Source organism: Palaemon carinicauda, chromosome 14 (assembly GCF_036898095.1).
Source record: "Palaemon carinicauda isolate YSFRI2023 chromosome 14, ASM3689809v2, whole genome shotgun sequence".
Classification (NCBI taxonomy): Eukaryota; Metazoa; Arthropoda; class Malacostraca; order Decapoda; family Palaemonidae; genus Palaemon; species Palaemon carinicauda.
The window spans coordinates 114,009,150-114,025,352 of record NC_090738.1 but is presented as its reverse complement, the minus strand read 5'-3'; the positions used below and the strand labels follow the sequence as shown (position 1 = coordinate 114,025,352).

The 16,203-nt window shown below is 41.4% G+C and overlaps 1 protein-coding gene across 1 annotated transcript in view; it reads right to left on the bottom strand.

Moving 5' to 3' along the window:
• LOC137653625 (dynein axonemal heavy chain 7-like) overlaps positions 1 to 16,203 on the bottom strand; it is a 162,813-nt gene that overhangs the window by 80,966 nt on the left and 65,644 nt on the right. Inside the window, exons 32-43 of the mRNA XM_068387191.1 lie at positions 14,748 to 14,831; positions 14,047 to 14,212; positions 13,647 to 13,734; positions 13,215 to 13,272; positions 11,819 to 12,067; positions 11,020 to 11,177; positions 10,697 to 10,868; positions 10,227 to 10,574; positions 9,760 to 9,884; positions 9,288 to 9,381; positions 8,667 to 8,864; positions 14 to 137 (exon numbers count right to left, since the gene is read on the bottom strand). Of these exons, the coding sequence (XP_068243292.1) occupies positions 14 to 137; positions 8,667 to 8,864; positions 9,288 to 9,381; positions 9,760 to 9,884; positions 10,227 to 10,574; positions 10,697 to 10,868; positions 11,020 to 11,177; positions 11,819 to 12,067; positions 13,215 to 13,272; positions 13,647 to 13,734; positions 14,047 to 14,212; positions 14,748 to 14,831 (1,864 nt within the window). The remainder of the gene's footprint in view (positions 1 to 13; positions 138 to 8,666; positions 8,865 to 9,287; positions 9,382 to 9,759; positions 9,885 to 10,226; positions 10,575 to 10,696; positions 10,869 to 11,019; positions 11,178 to 11,818; positions 12,068 to 13,214; positions 13,273 to 13,646; positions 13,735 to 14,046; positions 14,213 to 14,747; positions 14,832 to 16,203) is intronic.

Genomic DNA, 16,203 nt, shown 5'->3' with positions numbered 1-16,203 from the left:
GAGAGAGGCTCACCTTTCTTCCTCTTATCCAAACCACTCATAATGAGCTCTTGGAGATGCGTGGTGGTCGTGTGAGCGGAGAAGCTCACAAACATTGGCTTGTACAAATCTCTCTTCAGCTTATTGTGCAAAAACTCCTGTATAAAGAAAGTAAGCTGATTTGAAGTATTTAATAGAATGATCAGAAAGAAGGAATGTTGAATGCTGGTTACATCAAATAAGGATCTATTGTAATTTAATTGGTTGGTGTGTATTGATAAGATATTACTGAAAAAAAAGGGATTTTGACGAAGGAAAAATCTATTTCTGGGCGAGAGACCTGTGCCGCCCAGTGAAATGCTCCTTAAGCACCATTTCAAAGGAATATAACTGCTAATATTACCAGAGAAAAAATGTAAAGGAATGCTAGGTTGAACTAGCTCGCTCACCTAATGGTGTCGGTATAGACTGGGGCGAAATACCAGAGGTCTCGTACCATTTAGATTTCTCCTCTTCGAAATCCCCCAATAGTGAGGTGCCGTTCAACCTCCCCTGCCTCGCAGACCAGTACTACTAACTCAACCCACGCTTGCCCATCACTCCTTACAGCACCCTTAAGTTTGGGGTCTGAACAGGGGGGGAGCAAATAGGGTGGGTTCACTGGGCGGCACAGGTCTCTCGCCCAGAAATAGATTTTTCCTTCGTCAAAATCCCTTTTCTGGGCTCAATCCCTGTGCCGCGCAGTGAAATAGTACCAGAGAAAACGAACCCAAACTTTATTAACTATACGGGAACGAATAAAAATCAACATAACAAACAGTGGTTTAATCAAAAGTTAACGTAGAAGACGGACGTCTTTAATAACATCAGCATGATAAGGTATAATATCCCAGGAAGGGAAGACAAAAGAACATTAACTTAAAACAAAACCAATTAAGGTCAAACACTGGAACAAATTACATACACTTGAACACTAAAGAAATACAGTTCGTATGGAAAAATAAATTGAACAATGATAATAAAATGGCAATGTTACGAACTAGGAACACCCATGGGTGTGATACAACAAACCGAACTCAGGTAGGAACTGTAAGTGAGGCAGGTAAGAGGAAGAAGGTGGAAGATATAGGATTCAGGGATTAGTTAGAAGGAATTTGTCCGGGGGATACCACGCTCCCTGCAGCTACGGTAGCGAGTTGAAGGGCCTCTAATTGTTTAAGATAGTGCCGCTTGAACACTGAGGGGGATTTCCATCCGGTATATTTAGAGATATCTGTAAAGTTCATATGATGGAAAAAATTTATTGAGGTCGCTACCGCCCGAATGTCGTGGACGTGAGGAAAAGACTCTGGATTGGCCTGTTTAATAAAATACAAGATCTGTTGTCTGATCCCTTTCAAAGTTATAGTCCCTCCCCGCTCCCTGATGAACAAGGGTCCCGAGGTCTTATAGGAAGTCCTTGATAGAAAGGACTTTAGAGTGGTAACCGGGCATAGGGAAGGATCCTGAAGGAGAGGGATGATTTTCCAGGAGGACCATCTATTCTGAGGGTCTTCATTTTTGGCCAAGAAGACCTTGTCTGGGGAGAGGAGGACCTCTCCTGACGGAAGGAACTCTATGTGGCCTGGATCCCTTGATAAGGCAGCTAATTCCGAAATCCTGGCGCCAGATGCCAAACTCACGAGAAAGAGAGTTTTCCTGAGTAGAGGGATATACTCACATGAATCGTTGACGGTTTCTGACGCTAGTTTAAGAACATCATTGAGAAACCAGGAAATCGGGCTAGGACGAGAAGATGGTCTCAGTCTGGCACAGGCTCTTGGGATCGAAGCTAGCAATGAATCTGTTAGATCTATATTAAAGCCGATTAGAAAAATCTTCTTCAAGGCAGACTTGATGGTAGTAATAGTGTTGGCTGCTAAGCCCGACTCAAACAAGGTTCTGAAAAAGGTTACCGTTAGGTTTAGTGTCATAAAGTCAGTACTAGAATCTTTCAAAAACTTAGCTAGTTTTTTGACCGCTGAGTCATATTGACGAAGAGTGGAGTCTCTCTTGTCAGATTCTAAAAATAAAGTATTCTGGGGGTCTATGTTAGCCCCTTTGTGTGCCGCAAACTTCATGAAGTCCATAAAGTTAGGGTGGTCTGAATGTTTGAGGAAGCGAACACAGTGCACGTTTGTACTATCTGGGTCAAAGTCGGGTTGGGAATCTGGTGAGGGTGGAGATTCAGCTCCAGTAAAAGAGGAAACCAATTGCTCTTGGGCCAATTGGGGGCCACCAGGGCTACTTGACCTTTGAAGGTTCGAAGTTTGTCCAGCACTTTCATCAGTAGGTTCACCGGTGGGAAAAGGTAAATCCTTTCCCAGGCGTTCCAGTCGAGAGACATGGCATCCGTGGCGTAAGCCCGAGGGTCCAGGTTGGGGGCCACATAACATTTCAGCTTGTGGTTGGATTCCGTCGCGAAGAGGTCTACCTGGAGATCCGGCACTTGGAAGAGGATCCATTGAAAGGATTTGCGATCTAGTGACCATTCTGACTCCAACGGTACCGTCCTGGAGAGTGCGTCTGCCACAACGTTCCGAACTCCAGCCAGATGAACGGCGGATAGGTGCCATTGGTTTGAGGCCGCCAGGGAGAAGATTGCCACCATCACGTGATTGATGGGACCTGACTTGGAGCCCCCTCTGTTTAGACAACGGACTATGACTTCGTTGTCGAGGACTATCCTCAGATGTTGTTTCTTGGCCGGGGAAAGACGTTTCAAGGTTAGTAAGACAGCCATGGCCTCCAGGACGTTTATGTGAAATTGCTGGAACATTGTAGACCAAAGGCCCTGAACTTTCCTGTGTTGGGAGTAGCCTCCCCAACCTGATAGGGAGGCATCCGTGTGGATGACTATCCTTGGAGGGGGGTACTGCAACGGAACCGATTTTGATAGGCTCTTGGCGGTTGTCCATGGGAGAAGCCTCTTCCGAAGTATGGGAGGAAGGCGTGTCTTCTTGTCCCGACGTTTGGTGTTCGCTCTGGAGCGCCAAACTCGGTTGATGTCTTTCAATTTCGCTTTCAGAAGGAGGTCTGTCACTGAAGCGAATTGTAGGGACCCTAGAATCCTCTCCTGGTTCCTTCTGGAAGTTACCTTTTCCCCGAGAAAGCGTTTGGTATTTTTCGCAATCTCTATCCTCTTGGACCTGGGGAGACATAGAGTGTGAGAACGTAGGTCCCACCGTAATCCCAGCCACTGAAATTTGGTCTTTGGTGTCAGACGAGACTTTCCGAAGTTTATCTGGAATCCCAGAAACTGAAGATATTGGATCACCTTGTTTGTTGCCTTGAGACAATCCTCGACGTTGTCTGACCAGATTAGCCAATCGTCCAGGTATGCGACGACTTGGATTCCGTGGGATCGGAGTTCCTGAATGACCGATTCCGCCAGTTTCGTGAAGATTCTGGGCGCGATGTTGAGCCCGAAAGGCATCACTTTGAACGTGTAAGCCTTGTCGTCCAGTCTGAATCCTAGGAATGGGCGGAAGTGTCTCGCTATTGGAACGTGATAGTAAGCATCGGTAAGATCGATGGAGGTGGTGACGGCCCCACGGGGAAGCAAGGTTCGCACCTGCGAGACGGTAAGCATGTGAAACCTGTCGCATTGAATGGACAAGTTTAGTCGAGACAGATCGAGGATGACCCTTCGGCTGTCGGAGTCTTTCTTCGGAACGCTGAATAAGCGACCTTGAAACTTCAGATATTTCGTTTCCTTGATCGCGTTCTTGCGAAGAAGATCTTGGGTAAACAAAAGTAGGTCCGGTGTCGAGGGTTGATGGAATCTGTTCGGTGGAGGAGGCCCTTCTATCCAACTCCACCCCAGGCCCTTGGAGATTATGCTGAAGGCCCAAGGACTGAATTTCCAGCGACTCCGGAACACATAAAGTCTCCCTCCTACCTGAAGACCGTCAGTAGTTGGAGGTTTTACCGCCTCGGCCACCACGTGACCCTTTTCCACGGGAGAAATATCTCCCTTTGCTTCTGTTCTGAAAAGAACCCCTCGAACCGGGGCCCCTGCCTCGTTGGTATCCTTGGGAGGAAAACCGGGACTCATAGACCGGGTTATAAACAGGAGAGGTAAACGAGTTCGAAGCCACTTGGTTTTCAGGGACGAGGACATACTTCACTTGGGGCTGAGACTTGGAGGTGGAGGGTTGGATGCCCTGAGAGACCGGGGCCGACTGGACTACTTGAATAGGTTGGCGGAATTGGGTAGAGCTATAAGGGCGTAGCCTTTTTCTGCCCCGGGAGTGAATGCTCGATTGTTCGAACTTCCGTTTGGGAGTGAGACCCCAACGGACTTTGAGGCTCTGGTTCACTCTGGCAGCTTCGCTCAATACCGAGTTGACCATGTCCTCCGGGAAAAGGTCCGGACCCCAAGCAGAGGCTTTAATGAGCTTATTTGGCTCATGGCGGATAGTGGCTTCAGATAAGACATGCTTACGGCAACGTCTTTTGGTCACCAAGAAGTCGTAGCAGTCTGCTAACAAAGATTGCAGGGTGGCTTTAGTCATAACTTTAAAAGAGTGTTCCTCGTCATAAGTAAGAGAAAACATCTCCGCCATAGTCGAGATGTTGAGGCTCCGGCTAAACCTAGACCGGGACTCGAACTCGAGTCGGATTAAGGTTTCAGGTAGTCTTGGGAGGCGTTCACTGAATTGCGTCGATGCACAGTCCGCGGATAGCTTACCAGAAGTGAATGTCGATTGAATGTTAAGCCAACATTCATTATCTGATGGGAACAGCAGAGATGTAGGATCTGTCTCCCGGAGTTGTGGCAAAGGCTTATCTTCGGTCACTGCCTGAAGGGCTAATTCAACCATTTTGGTGACGCAAGGAGTGGGGGTCTGTTCGTCCACAAGAAACATGGTGTAAGTACTCTTGTGGGGGGTCAGCATGGTGTTTGTACAACCCCACTCATTTAAGGTTCGAACCCAAACAGACTGAGCCTGTTCCTTCGGAAAGATAACGGTCTCTTTAGGGACCTTATCTAGTCGGACAAGAGCCTCTTCCGTAAGCCGGGCGAAGCCGGGGAAAGGAAATTGAAGACCGGGAGGGAAGAACTCAAAATCTTCAATGGGCCTGGTCCCAAAACCCTCGATGGTCAACATTCCGTCCGTGAAAGGACAGTGGAGCGCCATTTTCCACGGGTTGTTCTTCGTGAAGGGTGGAAGTTTTGAGGCGTCCGGGATGAGGAACTGCTGTTGTTGAGGCAGTCCACTTTCCAGGGTATCTAGTCTTCTGGTGACGGCAGAAAGTATAGAACTAATCTGCTCTGTAACGACCCTCGACAACATATTCGTGAGGGCCTCCGGGTCGAGGTTGGTTGTGGTAATTAAGGGGGATGACTGCACTCCCGGGTCCTGAGACATAGGGGCAGTGCTAGTCGAGTCACTAGGAGCTCCGGGGAGGGGAGCCTTCTTAGGCTTCGATGATCCAGGTAGTGTAGGATTCTGACGAGTCCTCACTAAAGGTCTTTTCTGAGATTTGACCTTGGCAGGAACCGAGAGCGATCTTGGGGAGGATTCGTGGTTCCCTTCAAAACCAAGAAAGGAAAAATTATTAGAAGTTGGAGAAAAAGAGGGGCTAAGAAGAGAGGTCTTAGCGCCAGACCCACCTGCCTCACTTACAACCTTACCTGTGTCAGGTTCGTCAAAAACCATGGGCTCTATGTCTAAGGTCAGAGCCGTAACATTGTCTTCAATGGGGTCCGGGTCGTCAGGGATGTCTGTATCCTGGACGAGATTGAGTTCTACGATTTCCGCAATGTCAGCAATTATAGGAGCCGCCACTTGCCTAGGCACTGCTGCCGAAGATTTTGCGTTCGGGTAGATAAGTCTACAATAATCTTCTGAGAGGACGTAGGGCTTCCTGGCCTTTACGTTACGGGCGAAGCCGCCTACCCACAATTTCAAAGTGGCTCTTGCTGAAGTTTTAACCGCCTGGGAACTCTGAAAGAACGGGGATAAGGTTAGCAAACCCGAGGACAAAATGATAAATGAACCCGAAGATTCATAACAGAAGTCAAAGATTATCTATCATATTGATGTCGCCCAGTGAAGGGAAGTAAATACAAAAATGACTGAAAGAGGCTCACCGAATCTGAAGCGAGGGTGGAGATAAGGTCATAACAGATAAGGCAGTTGTCAGGGTGCCATACCACAATATCGTCCATCTGGATCCCACAGTCCGCGTGGGACCGACAGACAGCATGGCCGCAAGGCTGGTGAAGGACGGCCGCGCAGGCTGTCATCCGGCAACGGACCACCTGTAAAAGGAATAGTCCATGAGCATCTACTAGTTTCTCTATAAGGGGTCCCGGAGGGTCCGGGACCTGCCAGTTAATAAAATAAATGTATAGCCTTAGACTAAACATGCAGAGAACTGAGACTATTCCAATAGCAATCCGGCAGAGCCGGGTATGAAAAAGGATGCAAAAAACTGAGATTAATATATAATCATAACTAGTTCCGGGGCCCCCGTGGCCGGGGAACAGGGTTGGTAAGTAAACTTAAAGTAAACTTAAAGTAAACTTAAAGTAACTTAAAGTAAACTTAAAGTACCCAAGATACATCCTCAAAGTACATAAATAGAAAACGCCAATTATGATCAAAAACTAATGTCTGTAATGAATAGGGCTCCCGGAGGGAGGATATTAATCAAAACCGTGTCAGTGTCAACCGATCATGTAGTTAAGAGCTCGGCGGCTCCGATGTCTGATGACGGGAGGGTACAACGGGAGAGCGCGGGGGGAGCCAGTGGAACCCCCCCCCCTACCTTACCTGAGGTACCGGGACAAAGGTAATGATTCATGTAGAATATAAAATAATGATATGGGATATAATAAGTCCTATACGGACGATAATAGCATGAGGTACCGTAGGGGAGGACACTCCTAATATAAGTGCTCATTCTAACAACCGTAATTAAAAGCAAGGTTACACCAAGGTGCAGATATACCGACTAATCACGTGTGATAGTCCCCGGTGGTCCCGGCCTTCCCCCTCCCCGACCGATGGCGACGGGAGGGGGGAGACGAAACCGCCCGGTATGAATGAATGAGACTAAGTCATACCCCGTTGGTATACTCAGTCCTCAATATGTCGGAACGTTGATGGAAGACTGAGGTACAAGCATACTTGACCCGTAAATCATAACCAACAACCATCGAGTGAGAGGAAGGGTGTACACTGAAGGGGGGGGGATGGAATAACCTCCCCAACTTGTTGGGGGGGGGGTGTAATGGTACAGGGAAATCGCCAGTGCGCAGTGGTAGACAGGGCTACCAACTGGAGATCCCCTAATCATGACATGAAAATCCCAAAAATATGATCATAACGGAGTAAGCAATAAATATAATATCAATGCACAAATACATAAAAATAATTAATGAATTAAAAGCGAAATCACGTAAGTAAGGTTAGGCATGCAGAAAAAATATGGCGAGAGAGGGACTCGGGCGAGTAAAGTTGATGATAAATCCAATGAAACACACGAAATAAAAAACTTGGACTTATATCAAACAGGTGCTTGAAAGGAGTGATGGGCAAGCGTGGGTTGAGTTAGTAGTACTGGTCTGCGAGGCAGGGGAGGTTGAACGGCACCTCACTATTGGGGGATTTCGAAGAGGAGAAATCTAAATGGTACGAGACCTCTGGTATTTCGCCCCAGTCTATACCGACACCATTAGGTGAGCGAGCTAGTTCAACCTAGCATTCCTTTACATTTTTTCTCTGGTAATATTAGCAGTTATATTCCTTTGAAATGGTGCTGAAGGAGCATTTCACTGCGCGGCACAGGGATTGAGCCCAGAAATGTAATTTACAAGGTTTCTTAGAGTTAGCAAAATTCAGTGGAAAAAAATGATAACTGGCAGCACTTATTTGTGTTTATAAAGCTTACTGAAAAAGGACCTAACCTAAAAATCGGGTTTGTGTTGACAAAATCCTGCCTAAACATTACTTTCTACTGATCAATGTGGAAGAGAGAATTTACATACAAAAGAATAAGCAATTTACAGGCTGTTAAAAACTATATTTAACATAATCTAATTTACAAACTGAAAAAAGTTGTTAGATTGTATAGCTAAGTTGGTTTTGAAAAAGGTCCAATTTACAGATATTAAACACAAAAGAACCTGTGGCTTGCAAAGTTAAAATTACTAAAAATATATATACACTCTTACGTACAAGAATTATATGCAATTTACATGCAGTTAACAAATAAAAAGGGCAAATTTGTAAATAATTGATGATACACTACAATTTAAAGACAAATATTTAAATGCTTTTCTTCAAATATATTATACAAAACCTACAATATTAAGAAAACTGAAAAAAATCTAAGACAAATATTAGCAGTTAAAAAAACTATTGTACTGAATTAACAAAAAAAAAAAAAAAAATCTCTGAAGATGCACCTCAAAAAACTCTCTTTTAAGAACAGCTTTTATGATTTTCATGTCTTGGCCAAATATTTCTGAATGGAGTCAGTCCAATAACATTCATGCTTTATAAGGGAAATAGATTTCATTAAGTATTTGGCAGTTAAAATATCCGGAGAGAGAGAGAGAGAGAGAGAGAGAGAGAGAGAGAGAGAGAGAGAGAGAGAGAGAGAGAGAGAGAGAGAGAGAGAGAGAGACTCACAGCCACATAGACAGACTTTCCCGTAGCAGGAGGCCCTACGAGAAGAAGTGGTTTGGCCTGAGAAACTAAGAGCTGTAGAAGGGCTGACACTCTCACAGTGCCCACTGTGGGCACCAGGATCTGGTGGGCGGCCACGTCCCTTGGGATTGAACCTGCGTTGTTCAGGTCCTCGCTCCATTTCTGCCAGAAGCCGCGACCCTATCAATAAAAATAGTTGCAATAACAATAATAATGATGATAACAATAATAATCTGCCATCATATCAAGTAAGATGAAAATGTGGTAATACAATTATGAAAACAATAAAGAAAATGTATAACACAAGTTAAAAATATCCTGTAAATATACACCATAATCAAGTAATAATGGCTTTTATGGACACACACACACATATATATATATATATATATATATATATATATATATATATATATATATATATATTATATATATATATATATATATATATATATATATATATATATATATATATACATATATATACATATATATATATACAGAGAGAGAGAGAGAGAGAGAGAGAGAGAGAGAGAGGAGAGAGAGAGAGAGAGAGAGAGAGAGAGAGAGAGAGAGAGAGAGAGAGAGCACCCGGCTACAAACCTCCTTGACAAACTTGTAGTGGAAAACAGTGTCTTCATCAGGTATGGGCAACTGGTATTCATGTGGTGGTTCTGGTACTTCACTCAACCAGTATCTGCGGATAAACAATTTAAAAGTTGTTCATGAATGTCAGAGGCAAGGAACAGGATAATGTCCTAGAGACTGACCATATGCACATACGATCATTAGCCAAACCTACTCTCCTTCAAGCTAGGACCGTAGGAGGGCCAGGCAATGGCTGCTGATGATCCAGCAGGTAGAATCTATAGGCCCCCCCAAAATCCCCCATTCTCACCTCACATGGAATAGTGAGGTTACAGACACTACTAGAAACTATTGAGTTTGAGGTGGTCTCAGACATCCGTCCAACGATTGGCACTTTCCGATGGGCTACCAAAAGTAAATGAATAAATCTATCTATCAATATGCCTATTAATGGTAAAAAAAACAACTAAATAATACAATTGCTTACTTATCAGTGGATTCTTGGGATGGTGGGCCAGCGAATAGTTCCCGCAGTAAGAGATCAAATTTCGCTCTAGATGGCTCGTCTAATGGACCCCCCAAGGACCATATGCACGAGAAGAGGAAGAAGCTCTGAGAAGAGGAATTGTAAATGAAGGTCACTCTACCTCTCTTTTTGAGTCAGTAAGGTTTTATACACACAAGATAATAGATTTATGAATACCATTCAAGCACCTATAGTAACGAACATATATGCATACATATACACGTAAATACACACAGCATATATATAAACTACTACACATACATACATACATATATATATATATATATATATATATATATATATATATATATATATATATATATATATATATATATATATATATATATATATAGGAATCATGTATAAATTCAATACTGTATAAGCAACCTTTATTAAACTCCCAAAGCACTGCTACTTCAACCGCTCACCTCCAAATGTGCCCGAATATCTGACTCGGGATTGTTCTTGGTGTAAGCCGGGTCAGTGAACTCGTCCAGGAAGCAGTCGAAAATGTTCATGAGGCTCCGGACGAGGTTGAGGTCAGTAGTTGGCGAAACGCCCTTCTGCACGTATGACTCGCTCCTCTCCAGCTTAAACCAGTGCAGGTTGCTTCTGACGAAGCAGAGGAGAGGCGGCACGAAGCGGTGGAAAAGGGCTGTCAGGACACCCTTGTGTTGGGGCGTGAGGGTGTTGGGCAGTTTGGCCAGCCAGGTCTCCACCAGGGGACGCCAGCCGAGGGCTAGGGGCTCCATGTAGACCATGCCGCATCTGGATACCTGAAGGAGATAGAAATAAGAGAATAGAATGAAGAATGTAAGGAAGGATGTCTCTCTTCTTATCTGAATTACAAATGTTAATGAAGATGATGAAAATTATGATGATTATTTCTGTTCCTTACGGTAGCTGGAGAGGCATTCTCAAGGTGGTGGACCTCGAAGATGATGTTGGTGGTGCTGGATAGACAGATGACCTCGCCAGAGTTGAGACAGAGTTTTTTGTTGTCGTCCAGCACAGAATTGATGTTCTCTATCCACACACTGTCTACTGGACCGTCCAGGACTATCCACTTCCTGGGAGGTAATGATGATGATGATATTAATGATAATAACAAAAATACTACTAATATTGTAACATCATAAATATAACAGAAATTAACAGCATAGCATGTACACCAACAGAAACATAAATACTAAAAAAAAAATGAACTAATAATAACAATACCTGTCAGGTGAGGACGACACAGCAAACTTCCTGAAATTGACAGCCAAAACACCATCTGACCACTCGTGGGAAGTAGGGTCAAACTGCCCGTAGAGCTGACCCACTGTGATGGCTTTGGGGTTGATCACACACATCTGAACTCTGTTCTCGCCTTCGTCCTGAGAGCAAAAAGCTACAATTGCCATTTCTATTTATGAATTTGGGACATATTTCCTGACTCTAGGGACAAGGAAGCTATTTACGCAGTGGTACAGTTGTATTAGGAATTAAAATAATAGTTGATACCATTTTATCCTCTTGCTCAAAGATGAGGGATTATGATGCCCAAAATGAAGGATTGTAACAAAACCAATTAATATATAACCCCTTCTCGCCATATTATTTTAAAGTTCAAAACTGTAGCAACTGCTTTTCTGTTGAACAGGATGACACAAGTCTCATTTCATAGTTTATATAAGACAGATCTATTTTATCGTTGTTACAGATCTTAGAAAATTTTATATTATTCATTCTTTAATTCTCTTATATAGTTTATTCATTATCTTTGTATTTCCTTTCCTCACTAGGGTGCTTTTCCTGTTGGAGCCCTTGGGCTTATAGCCCCCTGCTTTACCAACTAGGATTGTAGCCAAGCTAATGATGATAATAATAATGATGATAATAATAATAATAACAATAGTAATAATGATAATAATAATTATAAAACAAAAGTACCCACTCACCATCTTTAAGATGAATAAGTAAAAATGAAGGACTTGAACTAAAAAGAGTATAATGTAAACAAGTATAGCACACCCACCCTCTCGTTCATTATGGCCAGTGCCTGAGACAGTGTCTTGAGTGCCACTGTCTTGCCTCCAATGGGGTTCCCAATGAGCATGAAGCCGTGCCTGACCCTCATCGTCTCGTACACCTGTTGGATCTTCCCCATGAAGTAATCATTGGCCCGAAGACCTCCGTTGGTGCAGACCTCCCTCACTGCCCTGTGGAGGAAAGTGTAGTCCGGCTGGGGCAGCACTACCCCCGGGAAGAGGTCGGAGATGATGCCCTGGGGAAAGGGGGAAGGGGTATGAATGTATTTAGTGAATTGATTGATTTATGAATTTGTGCTGTAAGGTCCTGCACAGGGACTGGGAAGGCCATTCAGAAGTCAAGTGTAACTGGGGGAACCCACGTTGTTAAGAGATTGGATAGCAATATGGAATAAAATAACCGGAAACGTTAGTATAGTAGATGGTTAAGAAATAAGTGCAGCCAGGCTATAAGAACACTACAAAAACTCTTAGTAATGCCACCAGTGTGCCATGTGAGATACGCTGATGGCACTATCTCCCTAGTGGGTATATGGAGTGGTTGAGGAGTGTCTGTATATGTATATGGGAGAGGTTGATAAAATTGGGGAGAATAAACATAGGGGATACTGTAAACAAAGGAGTATGAGGTATAAATATACATAAAGATGTTGATAAAGGTGTGAAGACAAATTCATTAACCATATGAGGAATGAATGTGTTTAAACAAACCTCTGACTGAAATGTAAAAAATATGCAATTAAGGAATGACTGTTGAATGTGGAAAAAATAAATGATTACAGCTGTATATAAATGTTTGAAATACAGGCAGGGAGTAACTGAATAATGTATGCGGGAAATGAAGCTTCACTGAAATAGTGAAAATATGCAGAGGGCATGAACATATTTTATAAATGTACTGTAGATTGAACAGGTTGTTAGATAATACATACATACATATAATAAGGCACTTCCCCCAATTTTGGGGGGTAGCCGACATCAACAAATTGGTTTTTCATAAGGTGTATATTGCTGTAAATATGAATGGTCAATGTGAAGAAAAAATGAATAAAGTCAAGGAACTCGAGTGTAAAAGTATATTGATAAATTCTAGCCATAAATAAGCAAGTGCGAGTGAATGAAGAGGGTGCATAATTTAAGGGGTGAAAAGGGGTATTATAAATATATGATGCAGTCTGTACTGGTATTTGTAATTATCACATGGATTTGAATTGTGATTTTTTTTCTAAAATATTCTACTATTTTAATTTCCTGAAAGAATAAACCAGAAACAAAGTTAAAAAAATATTATAACATTGACATTAAAGCAATACATGGTAACCAACAAGCATTTAGTTTCTATGAAGATTTTGTACAGGAAATGAACATACATGAGAAGCTCACCTGGAACAGAGGCAGGTCATGAGCCAAAAATTTTGGCAAATTTACATCCCTGATAGACCTGAAGAAAAGATATTATATTGATATATATAGTATGAATGCATATATTAACTAATTTTCTATGGGTATATTTTTATCTAGAGATGTCCTAGATTCTTTTAATCTATTCAGATAGTTTCAATATAATAAATGTTAACTTAAATAAATATTAAGTGACTGATCAAGGAGTGTAAGCCTAGTCTGGACAGAGGAAAGGTTCCAAAAGAATAGGTGAAATAAATATTTTTTTCTTTCTAAGAGGATGCAAGTGTAAAGGTAACTGCAAGCAATACAGGGGTGCACCAATACTCAGCCTACATGGGAAGGTGAGACAGATAATGAAAGGACTGATGGAGGAAAAACAGTGTGTTGCAACGGAAGTGGTTTCCAACGCACCTCAATACTAGAACATCTTCATCCTGGTCTGGATACTTTAGTTTCAGCGTTCCAGCAGCAATCAGAACAGCTTTCACAGTTCTCATACCTGTAATAATAATAATAAGAATAACAATAATTTCACTACTACTACTACTACTACTACTAGTAATGTAATAATAATAATAATAATAATAATAATAATAACAATGATTGGATATACATGTGCATATTGTTTGTAGATTATCACAAGAATTGTAATCATAAACAAGTGAAAATATGATTGTAGAATCAATACCTGTACAATTATTTGAACAAAAGAAGAAAAGAATATGTTGTGGGTAAATAAAATAACACTAATACAGTATATACATATAAAATGTACAGTGAACATAATCATGCTCTCTTCACTTAGACCCACCATAATCATAGTGAGGCTGAGCAGAGAGCTGCTCAGAGCATAGCCTGTAGGTGGCCACAATCTTCCTGGACATGCTCCTGGCGGCGACGAAGCCGAAGGAGTACAGCGAGATTTCGGCGATGAGGCCATAATCTGGCACCATCATGGCTACAGACCGGAAGAGGGCCTGAGAAATGTTAAACAGTTTTCAATAGCTTGTTCTGGTACATAAGACTATTCTATCAGTGTAGTAAAAAAAAGGTTGAGGTAAAGCATATTTCTTATTTGCAAAGATGTATACAATAGATAATTGTTGTGCTTTTTTAAGATGCACAAATAAACCAGACTCACACACCATACACACACACAAAAATATATATATATATATATATATATATATATATATATATATATATATATATATATATATATATATATATATCTATCTATATACATATATATATATATATATATATATATATATATATATATATATATATATATATATATATATATATATATATATATATATATATATAAAACCATGTACATATACACAAGTATATGTATTGTTTTACACATATAAATATTATATACATATATATATATACAGTATATATATATATATATATATATATATATATATATATATATATATATATAAATATATAAAATATATGTGTGTGAGTGTGTGTATTAAGAATTACGATTCAAAATTTCACCTTCAAATTATCAGGAAGCTCCGATCGGCCGGCGTATCCAGGGTTCATAGTAATAAAGACGGCACACGTTGGATCCAAGTTAACCTGAGGACAGAAAAGGATTATCTTGATAACATTCTCTTAAGATTTGCTTGATAACATTATCTTGATGAAAATACCTTCACAAGATTATCTTTATTAGCTTATTTTGATATGAATATCTTGATTAGATTACATTGACAAGATTATCTTTATTATATTATCTTGACAAGCTTATCCTGATTAGATTATATTGTAAATATCATCTTGAAAAGATTGACTTCCTTTTAAGTTCTTTTTAAAAAGAACTTCTTAAGATTATCTTGATAATCTACAAAGGATTTTCCTAAAATTACATAGAAAGGATTATGTTGATTAGGTTATAATCAATGTTATTTCCATCAAAATATCTCAATCAATCATATCAGTCAGTGTGTCTGTTCTCTTATTATACAGGTGACCAACAATGTAAATTTACACAATTCTCTTAAAATTCCTATTTCTCAATGAAATTGGATGATAAGTGAAGCAGAATAAATTTAGAGAGGTTGAACATATTAAGATTGTCTGACAGGGAGACCCATCAGTACCATATACAGCTAGACATATATGGTAACCTGTAAGCAGATTCTCCTTTACTGAACTGAAGTGTCATAGCCAGACTCTACTCAATATGACACCCTGATATCTTTATGGATATCTGTATCATCCCTGTTTAAAGGTTTAAAGGTTTAAAGGTCGCTCATGAATGGCAGAGGCAAGGGACAGTGACATTGCCCTAGCAATCAGGACAATGCCCTAGAGACTGACCATATATTATATGATCAGCACCCAAGCCTCCTCTCCACCCAAGCTAGGACCAGGGAAGGCCAGGCAGTGGCTGCTGATGACTCAGCAGATAGACCTATAGGCTCCCCCAAACCCCCCAGCCTTAGCTCACAAGGATGGTAAGGTTGCAGACACTAATGGCACTAACGAGTCTGAGCGGGACTCGAACCCCTGACTGGGAAACAACAGGCAGAGACGTTACCGATCAGGCCACAGGTTGAGTTCAGAGGTTCTCACCAGCCTTCCAATTTCCTTCAACATCCTACCTGGGAGATTATTCGGTGCCAAGGTGCAGTTACGGAAAAGCTCAAAGCTCACTTTGAAGTTATGAGGTCGGACACCAAGATGAAACTAGGGCAATTTGGTACAGAGGTAAAGTAAAAGGCTATGAAGTGGGTGCAACAAGGGGAAAAAAACACTGAATATATTACATTGCTTGAAATGAAATGAATGCCCTCGACTATCACCTATATACAGAAAAATATAATGATATAAATTAATATACAGAAGAAATCCAAATTCCCATAAATGACATTTAGGCTGAAAAGACAAGCATTGGGGCTCTTCCATTAAAAGCGATAATAAATATACTGTACTTATATTTTTCCAG